We start from the raw sequence: 24,016 nt of genomic DNA on the forward strand, positions 1-24,016 counted from the left end.
ATTCCCTCCAACTACTATGGAATTTTTGTAGTTTCATTAAGAATCTTAACTTTTTTAGTGATAGTTAAGTGAAAGGTTTTAATACATTGTTGATCGGGAACATTATAGTTCTTCGTGGAAGGTTTTGTTTCGTATGAATCCACTTACTTTATTTATATTTTTATAACTTTATTTTGGTCACGTCGAATTCATCTTATTCTTTTGCTTGTTGAGCTGAGTACCTAGGCCGCGCAGCGTCCCCTGTCCCTTCCATCATGTTTGTTAAAATAGTTATGATAGGAATTTATGAGGTCAGCAGTTTGTGTGGAGGCTGTTAGCACGTCGAATTCATGCGTGGCATCTCTATTACATTTATTTTTAAATTTTATTAATACCGTGGTAAGTCATTGATATTTCAGTTAATTTGCTTATAGTTAATGGTGCACATGTGACAAATCCCTACAATTGAAAAGTAAACAAGAACTAGGAGACCTAGTCCCTTTTCCCACATTGGATACTTAAGTATTTTTGTCTATCTTAGCATGCACGCTAGTACTCTTTTTTAAACAGAAGTTCTAAAAACTTACAACTTATAAAATCTGTGAAACCTCTGATAAGAACCCTTTTCTTTCAATTTAAAAGCATTAAAATTTTAGTTATGCACATTTCAATGCTACTTTGTAATCAAATTTGGAAGGAAAAAAAAACAATTAATGGAATTTTAAAACAAAACAAACAAACAAATCAGAAAATAAAAACAGGAGATGGAAAATATAGAAACTAAGTAGGAAAAAATGGAGTAGTGTTTATGCTGACCCTTTAGACGGGATGTAATTACATTTGAAATAAAACTATTCTCTGACTTCAGATTTACACTTAAAGTCGAACCTCGCTATAATAAACTTGGGATACAGTGAATACTTGGTTCCAGTGATATTTTTTAGTGATCAATTCTGAACTTCTATCTAACTTACGATATTCTGTACGCTTATAATGAACAGTTGAAAAATTGGTAGTTCATTTATTGAATACCAATTTCAATTTCGCATTTTTTTATTTTTCTCTATTTCCCTACCTTCATTTCACTTGCAAGTGACAACATTTCTTTAAATTGCGTCAAATCTTACATGCTCTTTGATTTTAAGTTAAAACTAACGCGAACAAGTTGTTAAGTAGAACATCTCTCTTATTCCCCCCCCCCAACGATGAAGAACATGGAATTTTGGTTATTTTTAAAGTGCAAGTGAAATTGGCATTATGTAATCTGAATTTTCTCCCTACAAAAAATAAGGAATGGAAAACACTGAATTTTTTATAAATTTCTGATACAAAAATTGGTGAATTCTAGCTTAAAATTGAACTGTAGTCAATCGAAATCTCTTATTTCTTCTGTACCAATAAATTAATCCAATCATTATTTTTCTTTATAATATTTAATTTATTATCTGTTTAATCAGTTAATAATCGATATCACAATTTCTAATAATGCTATTGTCACATGCAAAAAATTATTTCTTCTAAAGTATTTTGATACAATGTACCATAGAGGACTTATTTCTGGGTCCGCAGAAAGTTCATTGTGACAGGATTTTACTGCCTTTATATTAATAATATATTATAACAGAGAAAGAACTATCTTGTTTTTGCACAATGATTTCAATAAACAGAACATTTGTGAGATCACATTTTTCCGCAAAAAGGAACCTTTCTTTTAAAAGGACGATAAGTATAAAATGGGCTGTAGTGCTTGAGTAAAAAAAAGTAGGTTGACAATTATTTATTTTATTTTCAATGAGCAACGTTATTTTCGGCCCCTCTTTGTTGATAAAGCGCAACTCTTCCCTTCAAAAATTACACAGATGTCAATATCATCTGCTTTCAGAGGAAATTTTTTCAGTGGCATGAAAATAATATTTAATTCTTGGTTCAATATATTTAAAGAAAACTGATTTTGACCATTTGACCACTATTACATTCTAACAAAGCTCATAAGAAGAAACACATACTTTATTAAAAAGTGGCAAAATGCTGAAAATTTTACTGTTTATACTATACTACTTTATAATATATATATATATATATATATATATATATATATATATATATATATATATATATATATATATATATATATATATATATATATATATATATATATATATATATATATATATATATATATATATATATATATATAAAAATACATATCAGTTAGCATACCTGTATACTGACGTGCAATAGAATAATTAACGAAAGAGAAAAAAAATTCAATAATGAGAATTTTATTTATTTGGCATTTTTCGTACGATTACCATATTAAAATAATTTCTTTTTATTCATTTCCCGAAATTTTTTGATGTTGTTAGCAATTGCAATGGAAGTAAAATAGTTGTGAAGAAATCGATCGTAAAGCGCTTTTATAAATATTTTTCTGTCGCACGACAGTACAAAGTAGCATTAAAACTAAACCAAATCTCCAAATTACTATGTTATTTACATAAAATAATAAGTATAATTGAAACCAACATAAAGGAAAGTGTGAATCTGAAGAAGACGGCAAAAATTTGATGGTGATAGAGCGATATCTACAGGAGTAATGTTTGTTTTAGAACATTTGATCGGAACACAAGCTGTGAGAAGTTGAAAGGTAAATTTCCACTTTCACATTTAAAAGATTAATACAAGAATGGGAAAAGATGCTCCAGAAAACGTTTTACTCTCAAGAATACAACTGATGTGCAAAGAATTGCACAAAAAGATGATCAAGGAAATCGCTCAAATGATCTTGCCTCAGCTGCAATGAATACCCGCAGGTAGGAAGTGACTCACGTTTGTTGTTGTTGCTTATCCTTTCAATCTGACATCTTATCCTCTTAATCTGACATATGTCAGACAAGTTCCAGAAAGTCACTAACAACAAAAAAATCTGCAACAAAAAGGGGATCTATGGTAAGATCCACCTTAGAATGTCCAAGGCATGGTAGAGTATGTTCCGGCGAAGCTGGTTGAACACAGCATTTTTTTGCAAGTAGGGAAGATCTTTCTGCCTCCCTCAAAAGATGGACACTTACAAATCTGACCAAAGCAGTCTGGGTTCCTCAGTCACATTTAATGTCCAGCAGGGTACCAGGGGATGTCCTATGATACCCGTGATGTGCAGGCGGTATGCGCCCTAAGCTAGGCACATTTTTGAAAACAGTAATCAAATGTTTTGAGGATCTTTTTCGGCAATTTTTAGTGCAATTTTCCGGTACCAATTGCATCTTTTTCGTTTGTGCAATTTCTTTGTACATCTATCATATTCCTGAGAATAAAAGTTTTCGAACGAAAAGGAATTTTATCGGTTTTGTGAGAATATAAACAATAGAGTTTTATATAATATAGATGTTAGACATGGCTTAAGTATTAGTTTAACAAAAAAAATCTACTTATATTAAATACAAAACAAAATTTAATAATAAGCATTGTTCGTGCGGTTATCATAGTATAATGTTTCTTTTTAGAATCAAATCAATATGGCTAAAAATTAAGAACAAAATGTCACGTCCAACTCCAACAGATAACAAGATTTTAAGCAAAATTTCATTTTCATTTTTAAAATTTTGTAAACTTTTATTTTGTTTCTGAATACAAATATATTCAGATGACAAACGACATCGTGTGATAAAAAAATAGTATTTTAAAGTCCTTGTTTGTGCTTGATTCAAGCAAAAGAAAGAATAGAAAGTATATCTTCAAAATAAAAGCACGAATCTCTACCAGAATAGGAGGATTTTAGTCACACATAAAGAAAGAAAGAGTCAATCGGTATTCTGAAAGAAGTTTAGATGCGTGAATTGGCAACATTGGAAGAAAAACTCGAGCTTCTTAAGAGATTACAATAGCTGGAAGTGTGCACCGTTAGGTTTAGAGTTCCTGCTCACGTGACACGCGGGATTTGAGATAGAGTGGAAAAAGTACTTTTGACTTTACTTAACAAGATCGTAAAAGATGTCACTTCTGTAGAAACATCGCATTAGCTTATGGCCTCTCTTCAATCGAGGTAACTATTCTTTATAGATGTGATGCTTTACGCAGAAGCGAATAGTTAATAATTGATTACATTGGCCTTTTCCAAATGTTTGTTTCGAAAACTCAAGTAGTGATGTAAAGAGTATGAAAAAAGTAATAGGGTGTTTACACTTAGACAGAATCGATACTTGACAGTTCTCAAAACTCAGAAGCGTAACACAGAACTAAACCTTATGCACAGACAACATCTAAGTTTAAATTTGATCTATAACAAATATTTAAAGTAAATTTATAACTTAGTCTAATGACAGAAATTAACATAAATTATTGGAAAATTTTTCTATAAATACCTCAAAAGAATATATTCACATATCATATATCATGCCGATTTAGGACATTCATGATGTTAACAGAGCCAAACAAGTTAACTGAGCTGAATCTTCTTAGATAGAGACGAAATGTTTATAAATAAAAGTAATGGTCTAAAGTTAAAACAAGACGAATATTTAATAATATCCTTAACCTTGTCCTTGGTAGGAAAAGATAAATTATGTTACTGCATGAGTGATTTTAAGAAAAGGTAATTTGATTTTTTGATGGTATACCCAAAAAATAATGTAAGAGGCAGCTCTACATTTTTTTTTCTCCACAAAATTAGTATTAGTAATTATTACTTTAACACGTTCACGCCGGGAAAAGTGAAAATACTGGTACGGGAAAAGAGAAAATACTGGAAGAAGAACTATTTCAATATTAGATAATATTCGGGAGGAGTTAATCTATTCTCAACAATAACAATTCACTGTAAGAAAATTTATCACGTCGAAGAAGCAATTCAATACAAAAATTGCATCCGTTAAAAACAATTGGTAGTTATAGATTTTTATTATTCCCGGAAAAAAACTGAAAAATGAAATTTATTTGTTACCAGTTTTTACTCCGATGCGCCGCCAAGATGAGAAAATCTAGCTTGACCCACCGGTGGGTCACCCCGGCGTGAACGTGTTAAACATATTAATCCAATCTTAAGGAATTTTTCGAGTATTTCAGCCCTTTCTTAGATTTTATATAAAATATTTCCATTACAAAATGCAATTTTCTTTTATTTTAAATGTAGGATTGTCCAAAAATGTAATGTACAAAACGCCGATAGCATTTTCCATAGATTAATTTTTTAAGATAATGTGTTGTCCGATGTTGTCCTAAATTTTGATGGAAAAAAAAACAATTTTGCTTTATTTAAATAGAAAGGAAAAAAAATACAAAATCGAAATAAAAATACAAAATAAAAATGAAATAAAATAACATAAATAATAAAAATAAACTTACCAAAATTTTGAATTTTAACTTTATAAACAGTAAAGAAATTGTAGTACTGATTTATGTTTACCAAAATGATATGAAGTTTAAAAATTTATACTGAGCGTTACGCTTACTGCTTTGGTTCTTAAATATATTTTTGAAAAGAATATATATATTTATCCGTTTTCCCTTATGCAATTCCAAAATGTCAAATATTATTCGATAAAATATTCTCAGAAGAGTTTTAAATTGAGTAGTATATAATAGAATAGGAGAAAAAAAATATTTAGCTGCCTGATAAGGAAAGACAGGAAAACACAAGAGAAATTTCTTATTTTAGATAAGTAAATGCATTTTGGTAAAATAATTTTTTTACATACATTATTATGTTTCAAGTGAGAAAACAAGATAAATAAATACTCCTTAAATATTTACTCAATGTAAATATATACTGTCCCCAATAGATTCAGAAACTCTTTGTTTCGAGAGCATTTAACACTGATCTATGATTTTACTCTATAGAAAAGTCGTTAACAATTAGACAGTTTTTCCAGTTGTTGGAAATTAATTTCCTTCCCGTAAATGAGCAGAAAAAGTTTAGCAGCGCCATCTATCTTGCAATTCCTTAGGTGGCAAAGTGAAACGATATTCATTATGCAAAAGCATCTCTACCTCATTACCAAGTCTTTGAAGGCAATGCATGCCTTTATAGAATCTACATTTGCGTTCAGGCAGCGAGGGTCCCTTATGGATTTGCGAGGACGCGCTACTATCGCTAGAGATGGATATAGTTGCGAACAATTATTCAGATGGTTTTGCATGATGATATGGTTGGCACGTAGAACGAATATTGAGGCTCTGATTTGCAGAAGGGCTTTTCTACTTAGAACGAACTGATCGAAACTACTTGAAATGGAAATGAAATGCGTTTTGTTCGTTTATTCTATTGCTGAATGAGACAGAATGATAATAAGAAAGAATTTTATGAGAAGACATGTTTACAAACAATATTAATTATGCTTCACACGTATTTCAGCTTTTAAAAGAATGAGCTTTAAATATAAAATCAATAAAAATCGGGAAAGATTTTTTTTAAATTTTTTATTTTTATTGTTGAATGGTTAATATTATAATTGACGAGATGAATTGATGAACAAGAAAAATACATTTTTAGAACACATTTTATTTTACTTTATATGAGATAATTTTACAACAATATTGGGAAAATCGAATATGCGAGTAGGTGGATGCAACTTATAACGAAGAATATATTCTGTTTATATTTCTATTGTTGATATTCTATTTAATGTTTCCTTGTTCTAATTGTTTTTGTATTTCGAATGTTTTAATGTTTTTAAGTTTTTGCTTAATTTGTTGCTGTTCCCTACGAATCTGTGCGGAGTGTTTTTACACTCCGGCGAATGGTGTACTGTTTGTCTAAGATATCTGCCAGACATTCGTCAAGAGCTGTGGCGGTGACTATGGTAACGAGGTATGATAATTTCAAGTAGGGGTGCGGGATCCCTCTTTAGGATTGGTTTCGGCGAGAGAAGAGACCTCTTTCATCGAAGCTACCCTCCCTAAAATGCCCTCTTCTTGTTTCCATAGCACCAGACTGCCGCAGACTTAGTGGCGGTCAGAGTACCTATCTTAGACAAACAGTATATCAAGTGATGCTGGTATAAGCTAAAAAAAAATAATAAAACAAAAAAAAAATAAAAACTTATTACGAAGATATCCAAAGAGACGCTTCCGTATTGGTAGATTCTGCTTATAGTAGATTCTGCGGCCCTTTATCCGTTTATCTTGATCGATGTGGTGGTTCGATGAGGAGGTGAAAATGCAAATGGAGTATTCTTGATGACAGATGAACGTTAAATTATGATTATGTAGTTATATATAAAATTTAATGATCAATTCTGCAGGGTGGCCAAGGGTGACTAAAAATGCAAATGTGGAACAAGTTGGCATCTCTGCTTTAGTTTAGAATAAGCGCTGTGAATCATCATCGAAATTCGTCTGGCCACCTAAAGCCGTTTACGGCCCTTTTCCGATCCATATTGAAATTTTAACTTTCAGGTGGCTCTTTCCAGTTAGCTATTGCTAACTGGAATGCGAATTGAAGTTTAAAAAAGATTAAATAGTTTGTATTTTAGATAACGTTAAGCCGCTACAAAAATAAGCAGGCATTGGCCTTAGATTTATGTCTTTACTAAAGTTTTCAAAGCTAAAAATTTCATTAAATACTGTGGTATCATAATTTCAAAGATGCCAACTTGCCCCACTTTGTGAAGAAGTATTTTCTAGAGGAAACGAAATTTAAGTTTAGTTTAGTATTTTACCATTTAAGTAATTTTTCCACCACTACATATCAAAAATTCGAAGTGACATCTGAAAAGCGACTTCATTACATGTATCATGCACATTTTCAAAAAGCGAAGCAGTTGGCATTCCTGAAATTGATGGCTTTTCCAAAGAAGTTTCGTGAATCAACTTTAAATCCAAATATAATTATTTATACCATCAGTATATTACAGTAGACAGAGATATACTGTTTTAAAAAATAAATTCTAGCGATAAAACATATGTTCTAACACTTTTTTTCTTCCTTTTTATACAAGCAATTGTCCATTTTTATGGACACTGGACACAAATGAGTTAAGAGATGTAACGAATCAGTCATAACAACCCTTATTTCATTTCAGTTCTTTACACTGCAAGTAAAAGCAGCAAATTCAGATGAGATACCATCCGAAGATACTCTTGCGGAACAATTGCGTCTAGTGAGTCAAATGGCAAAAGACAAAGAAAACATTCAACCGCCTGTTGGCTTACTGACCACTGAAGACCGACAAACTTGGGCCAGAATAAGAAATAAAATGATGAAAAGTATGTTTACTTTTATTTTCGGATATCTGTTTAGCACGGGGGTTAGATAAAATTGTGGAAATACTTCTTATTCCAGGTAAACAATCTTTCTTCTAGCAGCAAATGTTTTATAAGATTTTACGGCGCAAAACTACTGGCACAACTTGAGAGATAACGCGTGAAGCTTTAAGAAATGATGTTGTTTTTAACCATACGAAATTCCGTTCTACCAAAATGAGGGAAAGTTAATAACTTCTATCTAGCTTTAATACCAGCAATACTGAAATCATTAGACTTAGATTTGCAATGGTTACTCAGTACCGGCCCCGGTAGTCTCTTACTGATTCATCGGATCTGGCATGGCTCAAGGAGATTAGATAAGGACATGGGTTAGCAAATAGTCTAGTATATGGACGGCACAAACATTGAAGTAAAATAAAAGTAATGGTAAAGGTGCACGGCTAGTGGATCCATCTCTCCAGCGGCTGTCCGCAGCTTCTGGTATGTTGCTCCCCAGTTACATCAGCCTGATATAAATGAATAGTAATACAATGGAAAAAAGGTTGTGTACAATATTTACACTATTTGCAATAATTCTTGGATAGTATGCCATCCGATAAGGAAAAAGGCTGCTAATGGGCTGTGTGCAATATTTTCCTTTAAGAATTTTTTGCTGAACATATCATTAAATTCTGCCTTGACACATTTTTCTGTAGAATATCAATATTTAGAATGCTTTTAGAATTATAATGGTATTGAAAAAGAAAAGGAGCTTTTAATTCCATGCTCTCATTTTGATCGACGCAAATTTTGTATAGGAAGAAAAAAAGACAGTATTCTAATAGGTTCAAGCATGATGTTTCAAATTATGCCAATAGTCTTGCCACGTAAAATCTTTCAAAACATTTGCATGCTGAAAGTAAGATTGTTTACATAGAATTAGTATAGAAGTGTTTCCACAATTTTGTTTAACCTTTGTATATACTTATACTTTAGCACAGTTAGCTGCATGCGTGTAGTCTGCATACGTGTATGCAGAATGTTTCTGATCTATATGGGTAGCTTGCAGAAAAAAAGTATCACCCAGTACAACTTTAGCCCTAATGATCGGAATTTCCAGTATTAAGTGCTAATCTTAATAGTTAAGATGTGCTAATAAAAAGTACTAACAGAAAATGAACTAACTATCAATTTCGTTGCAGAAACGGACACAAAAACGTAATTTCTCTGAACTTACTTATATTTTTTTCAAGCGATTTACTATCAAATTTTGGACCATCGAATTATGGGCAGTAATCGACATTCAGAAAATATGGTTGCGTAAGTTTAAACTTTAACTGATCAAAAGTCCCCTTGCTTGCGGGTCCCTTAATATTTACTACCATTTGAATATTTTATTATGTATCTGATATATTAATTCTTTGATGCAAAATTATTATAAAACATATTTTTTGCACAATTTACTTTATTTTGAATTAATTTTGGTCAAAGAAAGGGGAAAATTTATTATTTTTTTATTAATTCATGGTTAGAATTAGAAATTTTTAATTTCTTAGTGATGACTGTTAATGGTCTTCTCAAAATATACTAAGATACATTTTTAATTGTAGTTAGAGCGTCAGAAAAGAAACATATAAAAGGGACACCAATGCTCCATTTGGATCAGAGGGTTACAAAATATGTTATGAATCCAGAACTCTTTCATCAATATTCAATCATCTTATAAACATTCAAGTTAATTATTATTTAAATCACGATGAAAAAGTAATACATAATTTTCTAAATCAGTATGGAAGATAAAAGGCCTCTTCGAGGCAATGAGCAATCTTAGGACTATGAATTCAGATTCCCTTTAATTGTGATTTTTTTTTCCCTACACAAAACTGTTCGTTGGCACCCGAAAACATCCGCGAATATGAATCTTTTTTGTTCTGTTTAAAGTCTGATAACTTTTTTTGTTCTGTTAAGGTTATTGTATTTCAATAAAAAATACGTTTATTCATATATTATTCAGTATCTAACTTTTTTAAATTTCGATTTCTCTAGAACGAGTGGACTGATTTCGTTCTAAATTTGCGTGTTGCTATATAAAATTATGTTGCTTAAAATAACGTAAAAATTTGCATACGAGACATTTTAAATTTTTTCGACCGTTATTAAATGAAATAATAAAAAAATTTAAATAATTAGTAAATATTATTTTTTGTGAAGAATTATCTTTGGACAAACAAAATTTTATAATTGTGCTCAATTTTTTTTTAATTTGCTAAAAAATTACTCGAGTTAGGACTAAATAGATAAAAATAAACTAACATTAAAAGTTCCAAACTTTCGACCCCTCTCCTGACCAAAATATTGGGGCCACATTTCCCAGGTTTGTGTCTACTCCTATATTTTGGGGGTCCTATATTATAAATCGTCGGGAAAAAATATCTTTATTCAGAAAAAGTACGTTTTTGTATTTGATTTCGCAACTTAAAATATCGTCTGCACTAGCTAATTAGCATGCTTGTGGTCACCCCTTCGAATCATTAAGATTCAGTCCTAGTATGTGAAAATTCGATCATTAGAATCTAAAATGATTTAGGGTGCTTCCTTTATTTTTTCCCACTTAATACATAATTTTTTTCAATTAACATGTTTTGTACACATTAAAAGTTTATTGATTTTTAAATCCATCAATTCTTAATTGCTATTTTTACATATTCAAGTCATTATTTGATATTTAATATTCACCCGCATCCACCGTTATTGATTTTCAAATCCATCAATTCTTAATTACTATTTTTACATATTCAAGTCATTATTTGATATTTAATATTCACCAGCATCCACCGTTATTGATTTTCAAATCCATCAATTCTTAATTACTATTTTTACATATTCAAGTCCTTATTTGATATTTAATATTCACCCGCATCCACCGTTATTGATTTTCAAATCCATCAATTCTTAATTACTATTTTTACATATTCAAGTCATTATTTAATATTTAATATTCACCAGCATCCACCGTTTTCCTGTATATATCGTTCGTAATCAATAGTCACCTGAGAAATAATCGATCGAGATTCTACTGAACAAAAAATAGGCTATTTTGATAAAATTAAGTGATTAATGCATAGCCCAATAAAGTGGGCTATATATGAGTTGACCAACATCATCAAATAACTAAAAAACTGATAGTGAAATTTCTGTACGGATGTTTGAAAACTCACTGTTTTACCTTTCCAATTTAAAATTCGGGGAACAACAGCACAAATTACTTACCAGACATAATTTTTTTAAAAGTAAAGAGGTGTGTTTAGAATTTTTTTTCTTAGAAATTTCACTACCAATGCTTTAGTTTACTAAGGCCTGTGGTCAGCTTAAATGTATAGGCATTGAAAAAAAAATAGATATGTCCCACTTTTGCCAACCATTTACCAAAAAATATCTATTTTCTGAATTCAGATCCTAAATATTAATATTTATATTACTTATATATCCTCATAAACTGAACTATCTTATTTTAGCAGTATAAATTCAATTACAGAAATAAATTAGATCTCCCTCTTTCATTTTAGGATACCGGCTGCGCGTTTTTAAAAGGACCCTATATCTAAATACATATAAAAGTGTATTTTATTTTTAAAATGTTTTTTGACATTAAATATTATTTATTTTGTAATATCTAATCTCAATATATAGCTAATAGAAATGAGATATTTTAGTATAATGTCAGTCCGGAGTTTCATTCATTTTAACGCTTGGGTCTTGTTTAATAAATTTTCCTCCGACAATAACATGCGAAAATCGTTGAAGTTATTTTTTCCCTGTAGATCTCTTTTCTACTATATCATATTAAACGCGAATATTCATTTAATAAAGCAACGTTTCTCTATTAATCATTTCAAAAAGCACTGTTGACATTTCCCTTTGTCTAGAAATCCCTACGGTTTATTCTCCGTGTACGGATACTCTTTGTTGAACTAAATCCCTCTTATTCTTATTTTTCCTCGATTAATCGAGATCCGCTTTCGCATATTTAAAAGTAGTTTTACGGATCTACGTTGACGAGAAAATGTTTACTTGTAAAAACTGTTCTTTTGTGTTAGAGTATTTTTTTTTAGTCCCGGAAGCTACATAAACTAAAAATGTCAGCAATATATACAAGGGGTTGTTTCAAAATTAAAAAGTTCAAAACATTTTAAGTTCTGAAGCTATCCTAAAAATTCAAATGAATGTTGTATTTTACAAATTTGTCAGGTTGTTCCATGGTATTTATATTTCAATATTTCTTAAAAATAAGTTTGAGTTTCTGAAAAGATAAGTTTCTGAATTATTTACGTTTTTATATTAAATCTGTAAAAAAAAATTTTTTATTAAATTTACATGCATTGTAAGAGTAATAAAGAACAAAGGCTAACCTAAGCAATAACAAAGATCGATATAGATTGCAAAATTAATAAAACAGACGACATTTTTAGAACTGTGCCAGAGTTCTTATTATAAAGAAGTGTAGAGAAACCGTTAAGGGAAAAGATAAGATATATGTAGTTTTTGGTGATAAATGTATACTATCCGTTTCGGGATAAGAAAATAATAGAATTTGAATCAGCATCATCGCCTAAAAAATACCCTGCAGTTAAATGACATAGTTTTAATGTCATCGTAGCTGAGCTGATGGAATTGTCCAGTGTTTTGTTTGTCTAAAGGTAAAAAGCTTCCCGATGTATTTATTAAATGTCATTTTTTTATATTGACTGTTTCAATTAAGCACTCGGTACCGTATAAAAATTTGTAAACATTTATTATTTATCTAGTTAGTTAGTTTTGGTCATTTGTAATTTTGTGGTGACTTGTTATTGAAAGAATATAAAGTACCAGGACCGGAGGTTATTGATGGAATCAACAAATCGAGGTTGTCGTAAGCAGTCTGACTGATGCATTGCCTTGTTTTTTACTGGACCAAGACACCGCAGCACCCCCAAGAATGATCACATAACCACTAAATGATTTTCTGTCAATGCAATCTGCTGCCCAGTCTGCATCGGAAAATACTTCTAGCTTCTTTCGAGTTTTTCTATATGTCAAACAAAGATGTTTTGTTTGTTTAAGATACCTGAATAAGTGTTTGACACTTCGCCAATGGTTTTCAGAAGGTCTTTCGTTAAACTGGCTCATATAAGTTGAACTGTAAGCAATGTCAGGGCGAGTACCACAGGCAAGATACAGCAAACTGCCTATCGCCTGCCTGTATGGAATTTTGTTCGATGCTTCTTTAGTTTCCTCCCACTCAGCATCGGTTAACTTATAGTGTTTAACACTTGGGTCTAAGGGAGTTGATGCTCCTCTGAGTAAGATTGCATCAAAGGTCTTCAATACTTCTTCTACATAGGATGTTTGGTCTAAGGTTAAGGATCCATCAGCATACCTTTTCACTTTCATCGATAAAATTTCACCTACTTCTCCAAGATCTCTTGCTCTAAACTTTTGTTTAACCTTAAGTTTAAACATGTCTATGGCTTCTGAATTTCCAACAATAAGCATATCATCAACATATATGCCAAGGTAAAATGTTTTATTTGGATGATAGTAAATGCATGGATCACTTTTAGAACGTGTTAATCCATAATCTCTCAAAAAGGTGTCGAAACACGTATTCCACTCTCTTCCAGATTGTTTCAATCCATATAGGCTTCTTTTAAGGTGGCAGACAAGATGTTCTTTGCCTGGCACTATGGCTCCTTCAGGCTGTTTCATGTAAATGTCTTCTTTTAAAGTACCATTCAGGTAAGCAGCAGTTATATCCATTTGATGAATATCCATTTCACATTCCACAGCTGGTGCCAATAAGATCCTGATAGATTTTAATTTGATCACGGGAGAGAATGTTCCTTGAAAGTCAATTCCAGGAACTTGCATGTAACCTTTAGCTACCAGTCTAGCCTTAAATTTATCACAATCTCCTGTCTCAGCTTTCTTTTTCCGAAATATCCATCTAGAACTGATAAGCTTGACATTTGGTGGTTTGCTAACAAGCTCCCACGTTTGTGCACAACGTAAGTTTTTAATTTCTTCATCTATAGCCTTTTGCCACAAATTTGCTTCTTGTGATGTTAGAGCCTCTTCCAATGTTACAGGGCCCCTATGGAATTGCTTTGCATTTGCAGAACATGCTTCCTTTGCCTTGTAAAGTACATAATCTTGCAAGTGTGCAGGGGTTTTAATAGTTCTTGTGCTTCTTCTGGCAGAATCACTTCGACAGACTTGATTATTTGGATCTTCTTGATCATGTTCTAGTTGGTTAGACTCCTCTGCCATTTCAACTTGTTGGTAAATCTGATCTCCACAAACATTATTTTGGGATTCATCTTGGCTGATGGCGTTTGTGTCTGGATTCTGATCTATTTCTTCTGGCGATGTTTCATGTAGTTCAGAATTTGGATGTTTATTTGATTTTTCATCATTTGAGTTCATATTGTCTGTGTCTTCATTTTCAATAAATAAGGAAATCTTATCTTCATAGGGTCCTTCTTTGGTCAATTTGAAAGGGAACACTTCTTCTTCAAAGAGCACATCTCTGCTGATAAAAAACTTTTTTCTTTCTGGATCCCAGAGTTTATATCCTTTGATACCACTTGGGTACCCAATATGGATACATTCTATAGCTTTTGGGTCAAATTTGTTCCGCCTTTGAAATGAGCGTGTATGGCTCCATGCCCGACATCCAAAAACTTTCAAGTGATCCAAGTTCGCTTCTTTACCTGACCATAACTTTTCTGGCGTACTTCTTCCAATTGCAATAGATGGGCGTCTATTTCGGAGATAAGATGCTGTGCACACAGCTTCAGCCCAGAATTCTGGCTTTGCTCCTGATTCTATGAGAAGGCATCTGGTAATGTTGATCAAAGTCTGGTTCATCCTTTCTGAAATTCCATTTTGTTTAGGGGATTCCGGCACAGTTAGCTGCCTTTGAATTCCACGTTTAATAAGATAGTTGTCAAAGTTTTGTGACTTAAACTCACCTCCATTATCACTTCTCAAAATTTTTATCTTTTTGCTGTGAAAATTTTCAGCCATTCTCTTGTATTCATCAAACTTCACTATGACTTCATCTTTAGTTTTGATTGGATACACTGTAGAGTAACGAGAAAAATCATCGGTGAACACAGCAAAGTAATTTGAGCCTCCCAGTGACGGCGGTGAAATCTTTCCGACTACATCAGAGTGCACAATTTCTAAAGTTTCATTAGCTCGTGTGTTTGAGAATTTTAGAAAATTCTTGCGCTTCATCTTTCCTTGAATGCACACAGAGCATGGCTTGTTTGTTTCAAGATAGGATTCCTGTTTACTTTCAGTGGTTATTATGTTTCTCAAAGTGCCTGGGGAAAGGTGTCCTAGCCTGCGATGCCAGAGTCCATTCGACTGGATCGCTGAAATGTACGCTGCAGGACAATCCTCTTCTATAATATATAGTCTTCCCTGTCTTCTAGCTCTCAAAACAATTTCACCAGTTTCTGCTAGTATTTTTGCTTCACCATGGGCAAATTTAATCTTAAAACCTTTTTCTTCAATCCTGCCAATCGACTGCAAATTTCCGCCCAAGTCTGGTACATACAATACATTTGCAAGATTAATGTTGCTTTTGGTAGAATCTTCTTGAACTGAAATAGTGATGTTTCCTGTTCCGGTAACTTGAACTTTTTCAGAATTCGCCACTTCTACTACTGAGGTGTAATCAGTCAACGATTCGAATTTCTTTCTGTCTGACGTCATGTGCTCTGTAGCACCACTGTCTAGGATCCAGATTGTTGAGTCTTCAGCTTTAAATTTATTTGTTAAAAAGACCCAGTTCGTTTTTAAATCTATAGCAGTCTTGGCACTGCTTTGATTTCTTCGTTGTGCTTCTTCACAATTTTTGGAGATATGACCCCATTCTCCGCAGCTAAAACACCTGACAGTTTTCTTCGAATTTGCAGCTGTTTCGCTGTTTCTTTTTGTTGTCCATTTCTTCACAGTGTTTGTCTGCATTGGTCTTCTTTGATTATAGTTTCTTGTGGGAAGTGCCCGTTCTTCCTGCTCTTCAGCATTTGGCACATTTCTATATATTCTTTTTTCTTCAACTAATAATCTAGACTTCACAATGGTTGTTGTCAAGTTATCTTCGTCCTTTTCTAAGTTCAGGATTAAGCTTTCGTATGATTTTGGCAGACCTATTAACATGATGAGGGCAACTTCTCTGTCAGTGAATGCGTAACCACCACGCGACAATTTTCGGTGTATTTCAATCAATCTGGTCAAATATGATTGAATTGCTTCACCAGGCTTCAAGGTAATGTTAAAAAGTCCTTCATTAATTGTAAAACATGCAGTAAGCCAAATTTTGTATGCATATCCTTCAATACAATCCATGCGTCCCTCGCTTTGGCGCAGTCGCCAATATCATCCAAAAACGTATCTTCTACAATCAAGAACATTAGAGTTAAAGCTTCATCATTTTTCTTTCTCTCATTTTCGGACATTTCAGCAAGTCCATAGCCAGGCTCAACTGCCTTCCAGCATTTCTTCTGCACCATCAGTGCACGGGCACGTATTGCCCATGCATGATAATTTTCGCCGTTCAACTTCTTCAATTTGTATTCTTCCATAGCGGCGATTATTATTGTGCTGCCTATCTTCTTAGATCCGAATTTCTAATGTTTACTTACACAGAGCTTCGTGCTGATAACGTGTTGAAATTAAATTGCAATTGTAAATAAACAGATCATTTTGAGAAAAAGAAATATTTTAATAAAGATTATAACATAAGACAAACTTAGACGGAAAAAAGAACACTTCTATTGATATATTTTCTATTAAAAAAAAATAAAATGTTGCCAAAATCAAACAAACAAAAACAAGGCAAAACTTATATCAGTCAGATATAAGTTTGGAATTTCACAGATGAACAACATTTTAACAACAATGGTTTTAACAAGAACAGAGCACGAAAAAGAAACGGACCACCCCGAATAACTTTTAAATTAAGGATTGGATATTTGCGTTCCAGGATTCCGTCATAATGGTTCGAGAAAGTGACCTCAAATATGCTAATTATTTAGAGCAGACGATATTTTTAAGTTTCGAAATCAGACTCAAAAACATACTTCCTTTGAATAAACATAAATTTTTTAGATTGATTTGCACTTCGGACCCCCAAAATACAGGGGTAGCCGTAATCTGAGAAATTTGTTTCTGATAGTTTGTTTAGGAGAGCGGTCCAAAGTTTGGACCCCTTAATACTAATTTTACTTTTTGCATATTTCGCTATATCTCTAGAATTTTTTAAGCAAAGAAAATTTTTTGCACACAATTATAAAATTCGTTTATTTAAAGAAAGTTCCAGTCAAAATATAAATTTTAGTAAATATTATTATTTTTTATTATTTTATTTAATAATAGTCGGACAAATTTTGAACTGTATGGTATATAATTTTTTTACATCAGGGGGGGGGGAGTGAAGTATATCTTTTGCTTTTATTAATTATTTACTTTTATTATGTTTAATTATTAGTAATAAATTGTTCTCTATATTTATTTTAACAGGTAAGGCTAACTTACAGAGCTTGCAGGCAATCGAAAATTGTCTTCTCGTTTTGTGCCTGGGAGTTTGCTCTCCCAATGTTCCAAACTATTCTACAATTCGAAAAGAATCCGCTACTCTGGACTTAACCACTATGGCGGCTCATTTACTTCACGGAAGCGGAACTGATGTTGGTACGGCAAATCGTTGGTACGATAAATTTCTCCAGGTATGTCATAGAATAATTATACTGGAATATCTATAAACTTTTAATAAAGAAAATGGCTTCACGCGAAAATATACCTGATATAATATTCAAATTTCTCTAAAATTGAAAAAAAAAATCATTCGAAGTTCTTAAAAAATAATTAAAAACGGAAGAAGTCCTAAAAAATGAACTATAAAGTAAAAAAAGTTAAAAAAAACAGCATACTAGGCGTGGCTAATTGCTAATCTATTTCATAATTTTATTTATTTAATAACTGTAGGTATATCTATAATAATAGAATGAAGAGTTCGTGTGTGTGTACGTCTTTGTTGTATCTTAAAAACCGTTTGTTCTATCCTCCTGAAACTTGGGTGTAAGGGACAATTTCTGCCCTCGATCCTAAAATTTGTTCAAAGTTTTCAATTAGATCGTTCGGGAGAGTATTTGAAAAATTGCATTTAGTGATTGGTATAACATTAGCCATTGTTTTAAATTAAACTATAGTGGGTCCTTTCTTATTTTTTAAATATTATAAAAGTAAGATTATTGTTATTTTCTAACTTATATTAGTTATGATATAATATTGTTTATGATTGAAAAAATATTATTCATATTTGTAATTCATTTCATTTCATATTAGTAATTAAGTATTTATTATTCGTTATGTCAGAAAAGCTAAATGATTAAAGTGAACGTGGTAGCTGGCACGGACTACTTCATCAAGTTAGTATTCCTAAAAATATCTAACATGCTTTTGGTGCTTTTAAAATGCAATTATTATGCTTATCGTGCTTTTAAAGTTGTTTATATATATTTATCAAAAATTTAATGTTAATGTAATGAACTGCTGGAAACGTGTTGTGCTTAATCTAATAGCGTAAAGTCACGAAAAAGAATAACAAATAAAAAAGAAAGAAATATGGAATTATTTCAGCTCTATTTATTGTGAAGGTACGTGTCGTTTAGTTTTATGCATAACTTAAGTGTTATTTAGTACTGATTTATTTGTTCTTTACCTTTTTTCACCCCTTACGAAGAACGTGAATTCAGTTAGTATTTAAATATAGGAAACAGACATTTAATAGAAAAGTATTATTTTAATGCATAAATATACTTATAGCAGTTAATTTGAAAATAAAATTATCTTGAAATTTAAAACATTATTTAATAAGTAGTTCTAATTAGTAAAATAACAATAAATTTACTTTTTACCATCTTTCATTGCGTTTGAAAAAGCTACGAAAATAAAAAGGTTAAAACTCAATTATATCTTCAAACGAAAACTAAATAAAAAGAAAAATAATGCTCCCAAAAATAAAACGTAGGCAAGAAAAATTACCCACGTCAGAGTATTGCCACACACTTTTTATAAAAAACAAATTTAAAAGGTGATATAATCAAAACAGATAACATCAAAGGCAACATGGCTAATAGAAAGGGGAGAATTATGCGATGGCTTGATATCGATATTTCATCATTTTTCCCTGCTCGCATTACATTTTCTCCAAGAGATGAAAGATGCTCTCTCAGACATAGTATATCTCAAATTGGATTAAACAGACTGCTAAAATTCGTTAAAGGGTAAGACATTAAAAGGGAAAAACTTGTTTAATGTCAGGTCTTCTTTTCAAATACATCTAATATTAAAAAAAATATTTTTTTGTTCTTTTCTCAAAACAAATTTTATTAAAAAGTTGACGGAGGAGATTTATGATTGCGAAATGAAATTCATTTGTTTTAATATATTCATTTTCTAAAACAAAAATTTTTTAAAATTTGAAACGAAGATGATTAATGAAAAATATATGCATCGTCATATATACAAGAAAAATATATTTCGTTCGCTTTCGACGCTGGGGATTTTGCTTTTTGATTGTTTCACTCAAATACCGTAAAAATTCATTTTGTTTCTTGAATATTTTGAGCTAGATGTAAGGTTATATTATGTAACAATTTTCTTGCAAAACATTAATTCCATTTTAATCATTTGATTCACCTATTGGTTTGATAAAGTTACCAATAACTGACCAGATTCTAAATATTTAGACTTAATATTTTTAAAAAATTATTGCACACATTATTATAAGAGAACTTAAAGTTTTGAGTTCGAAAAGTTTGGCGTACGACTCTTCTGTTACGCGACGAATATCTAATCTAACGTTCTTTCACAAATGATTTCCTTTAAGTTCTTTTTGTGCTTTCAGCACCAATGGTTGATAAACATTGTTTTTGAGATAACCACGTAAAAAGTATCACAATGTTTATAAGAAACAACACATCAAGTTCAGTCTGGTGGGCTTGATGGCCAACTTATGAAGTGTAAATCACTTGGTAATTTGATTAATAGGAGAATTAACATAAATTTAATACAATGTTTATGATTACAAAATTTATTTTTGTAATGTGATGAATAAAAATAGTTTTCTCCGCTAGTTGAGCGTTTAACTACCATTGTTTTTAGGCGCATGTGAAAATTATAGGTATAGGAAAATTTTACATGACATTAAACTATTGGAACAGTTTGAAAGATGATGCTTGGAGCTTTTAGAAATGGCGCCAATTTTACATTTGCAAAATACGGATAGACCAAAATGAGGAGAATATTAATATTTTTTTTTTAGCTTTTATACCAGGAATTATGAAGTCATTCATAATTTCTGGTATAAAAGCTAAATTTCCCGAATTGCAATACTTAAAGAAGAATGTTTTTAGAATTATAGTGGTATTTAAAAGTAAAAAAGCTTTTAACTTTCTGCCCTCATTTTGATCGATGCAAATCTTGCATGGATAAAATGGATACCATGTTTAAAAGCTTCAAGCATGATCTTTCAAATTGTGCCAACAGTTTTGCCATCTAAAATATTCCAAAACATTTGCTGCTAAAAGGAAGATTGTTTACATAAAAATAGTATAAAAAATATTCATATTATTTTATCCTCGACCTGTAGATATCACTGAGGAACATATTTTCTTGTTGTTGAACAACGGATCTTAGATATTTTTACATCGCTGATTTCAATTCCCTGGAGTGACTACTAAGTGTCACCACTTCCCTATCACGTAAGAAGTGGTAGAAATAATGCAATAATACATTTCAGTTTATGAGGTGATACGTTAAGGTCATATGTTTTTTCTCTTAAGTTTTAAAAGTAACAGACACGTGTAAATGTATGTCAATAAACTTATACGTTCTTTATAAACTTGTATATTCACACAAAAAAGAAACTAAACTAAAAAGTATCATTTTGAAAAAAATCTGTAGCTCATCCAAGCAAAACTAATTTCCGATTTGAAATGTCTACACCAGAATTATATAAGATCAAGTACTTATATAAATGCACCAAAAAAAATATTCCCAAGTATATTAACCCTTCACTATGAACTTTTTTAAAGAGAATATGGACCAAATTTTTTGTTGCATTTATACAAGTACTTAATCTTACCTAATTCGGTTGCGGGGATTTCTAATATTTGAATAGTTTTGTTTGAAAAGCTACAGATTTTCTTGATGCTGTATTTTTAGTTTAATTCATTTTTTGTCTGTATATACAAGTGTATAAGAGAACGTATACGTTTATATTCATATATATATATACATTTGTAAGCTCCTTTGAAAATAACACTTAATGCAAAAAACATATCTGACCTCGCATCATAACCTGAATGTGTTAGTGCCTTCGTTGTACCAATTCCCAAATAACATAGAATTGAAGGTACTTATTATTAATATGAGTGAGTTTTAAATAATCCTAGAGATGAAATCGAATCAAGTTGTAGCTTTGCAGACATGCAAAGAGCAGCAGTGCAGTGTTTTCATATTTGTGAATCGTAAATTAACAAAAGACCAAAGAAGGGTAAGAAATTTAACCTATTCAGTGTAACGAACAAACTTTAACCTATCACATAGTTTAGTGCAAAAGCATCACAACCGAACGTTTCTCCGCTCGTAAACCCGACTTGAAAGCATTACGAAAGCAATGAGGCCGGGATAGCTTGGTCGGTAGGGCGCTGGGCCCATGTCCGAAAGTTCGTGGGTTGGAACCCGCCGGAAAAAAAACTCCTCGTGTAGTAAATGGTGACTGATGCACGTTAAATCTGTCGAGCCGCAAGTTCTCTATGTTTCCATAACAAATCAAAACCTCTGGGGGTACTGGATTGGAGATTGATCGCTCTCTGATTCAGGTCAAAAATTACGATTTGCTGAAGAATGAATGGATGTATGAATGGGTCCTCCCTATAAACGGGTGTGACGTGTGTGTGGCTGAAGACAAGGTATTGTTTCTTATAAACTATTTTATGCTGAGTAAAACTACACCAATATCGAGAGTCGATTCGTGTAAATACAAGAAAGCGTAGGGCCGGGATAGCCTGGTCGGTAGGGCGTTGGGCCCATGTCCGAGAGTTCGTGGGTTTGAGCCCTGGCGGCCGAAGACTCCCCGTGTAGTAAAGTGACTGATGCACGTTAAATCTGTCGAGTCGAGAAAGTCCTCCATGTTCCTAAAGCAAATCAATACCTCTGGGGGTGCTGGATTGGAGATCGATCGTTCTCTGATTCAGGTCAAAATTACAATCTGTGGATGAATGAATGGATGTATGAATGGGTCCGCCCTATAAACGGGTGTGACGAAAGTCGAATTCTTGGCCATATAAGGCGCCACTGGAAAACAAGAACAATCGCACCTGCCTAAACAGGCATAAGTCAACCACCACAACAAGAAAGGGTAAAATATTTTTAAAAAATGTTTCTTTGTCAAGAATTTACTTTTTCCTTTTTTTTCCAGCTTGTTGTGACCAGAGATGGGGTTGTGGGCTTCGTAGGAGAGCACTCTGCCTCAGAAGGTATCACCATTGTTCGTTTCATAGAAGGCTTTCTCGATATCTTGTAAGTTTCATTTGTAATATGCTATTTGAATTGTAAACTCATTTGTGCAGGCGCGTCAGAAGGATTTCTTGATGTCTTATAAGTTTCATTTGTATTACAACTCAAAAATTGTTAACTCATTTTTGTTGAACTACCCTGTTCAAAGGTACCTTCTTCTTCAAAGTGTTATTTTTTCAAAAGTCGTAATTTCATGCTATTAAAGAACTTGGTAGGAAATATCAGAAATACCTTGATTCAACAGTATAAGAGATGCTCCTTTTTTCTGGAAAGTTTATATAAAGTGGTAAAATATCTACTTGCTAACCTTAGGTTAATTTTTGCCAACACGTTCAAAGGCTTACCACTAGATCAACATCATCATCATAGTTGGGCAGACAGCCCAATGTAAGCCAATGCCTTCCTCTGAAGATTTCGCCATAACGACTTCCAATTTATCTTTGATCTCCAGTTCTTTTCACTAAATTAATGGTACATTTTCCTTTTATTTATTCAGCATCAATGTTCTGATTTGGAGTGAAAAAAATTACAAAAATTAAATGTCTGAAAACTTGACTATTTTCTTCAGGTGTTCTATTTAAGTTGGAAAAGCAAGATATAAAGTTTTAAAAGTATAGACTCAAAATGTGAACCAAGAAAAATAATATTTTTTTCTTTATAAGGTCATCACTTGAAAGTCAAACAAATGGTTCTCAGCAACCTTCTTCAACACAATCTTCGTTTCGACTACCCACACCTCTAAATTGGGAAATCGATGATGAGGTCTCCCTCTGTATACAGGAAGCGAGTAAAAAAGTCAACAAGTGAGTAGGTCTTTTTTTAAATTTTTTTAATTCTAACTTATTCTTATTTTATTATTATTATGAATTTTAACTTTTTTTCTTTTCTTAAAATCGTTCTTTTAAAGGATGTTAGACATGAAAGGACTAACATGTTGAAAATTGTCAGATTTTCAATAGAAATGCTAGTATAGAACAATAAAGAGTGATTGTTTTTAAATGTAATTCTTTTATTTTTGATTAAATTAAATTGCAGGAAGCGAGTAAAAAAGTAAACAAGTGAGTAGGTTACGTTTTATTTTTTTTAATTCTAACTTATTCTTATTTTACTTTTATTATGAATTTTAAATTTTTTTTCTTTTCTTAAAAAAATCGTTCTTTTAAAGGATGTTAGACACAAAAGGACTAACATATTGAAAGCTGTCAGATTTTCAATAGAAATG

The 24,016-nt window shown here is 31.8% G+C and overlaps 1 protein-coding gene across 4 annotated transcripts in view; it reads left to right on the plus strand.

Annotated features, from left to right (window-relative positions):
* The window catches only part of VAChT (Vesicular acetylcholine transporter), a 298,477-nt gene that overhangs the window by 258,843 nt on the left and 15,618 nt on the right, over positions 1 to 24,016 (plus strand). For all 4 annotated transcript variants that reach the window (XM_071184877.2, XM_071184880.2, XM_071184878.2 and 1 more), the window contains 4 exons: positions 7,998 to 8,181; positions 17,731 to 17,936; positions 22,697 to 22,797; positions 23,457 to 23,597. In XM_071184877.2, the coding sequence (XP_071040978.1) occupies positions 7,998 to 8,181; positions 17,731 to 17,936; positions 22,697 to 22,797; positions 23,457 to 23,597 (632 nt within the window). The remainder of the gene's footprint in view (positions 1 to 7,997; positions 8,182 to 17,730; positions 17,937 to 22,696; positions 22,798 to 23,456; positions 23,598 to 24,016) is intronic.

Source organism: Parasteatoda tepidariorum, chromosome 5 (assembly GCF_982258835.1).
Source record: "Parasteatoda tepidariorum strain Cologne lab strain chromosome 5, Ptep-v5.0, whole genome shotgun sequence".
NCBI classification, from domain to species: Eukaryota; Metazoa; Arthropoda; class Arachnida; order Araneae; family Theridiidae; genus Parasteatoda; species Parasteatoda tepidariorum.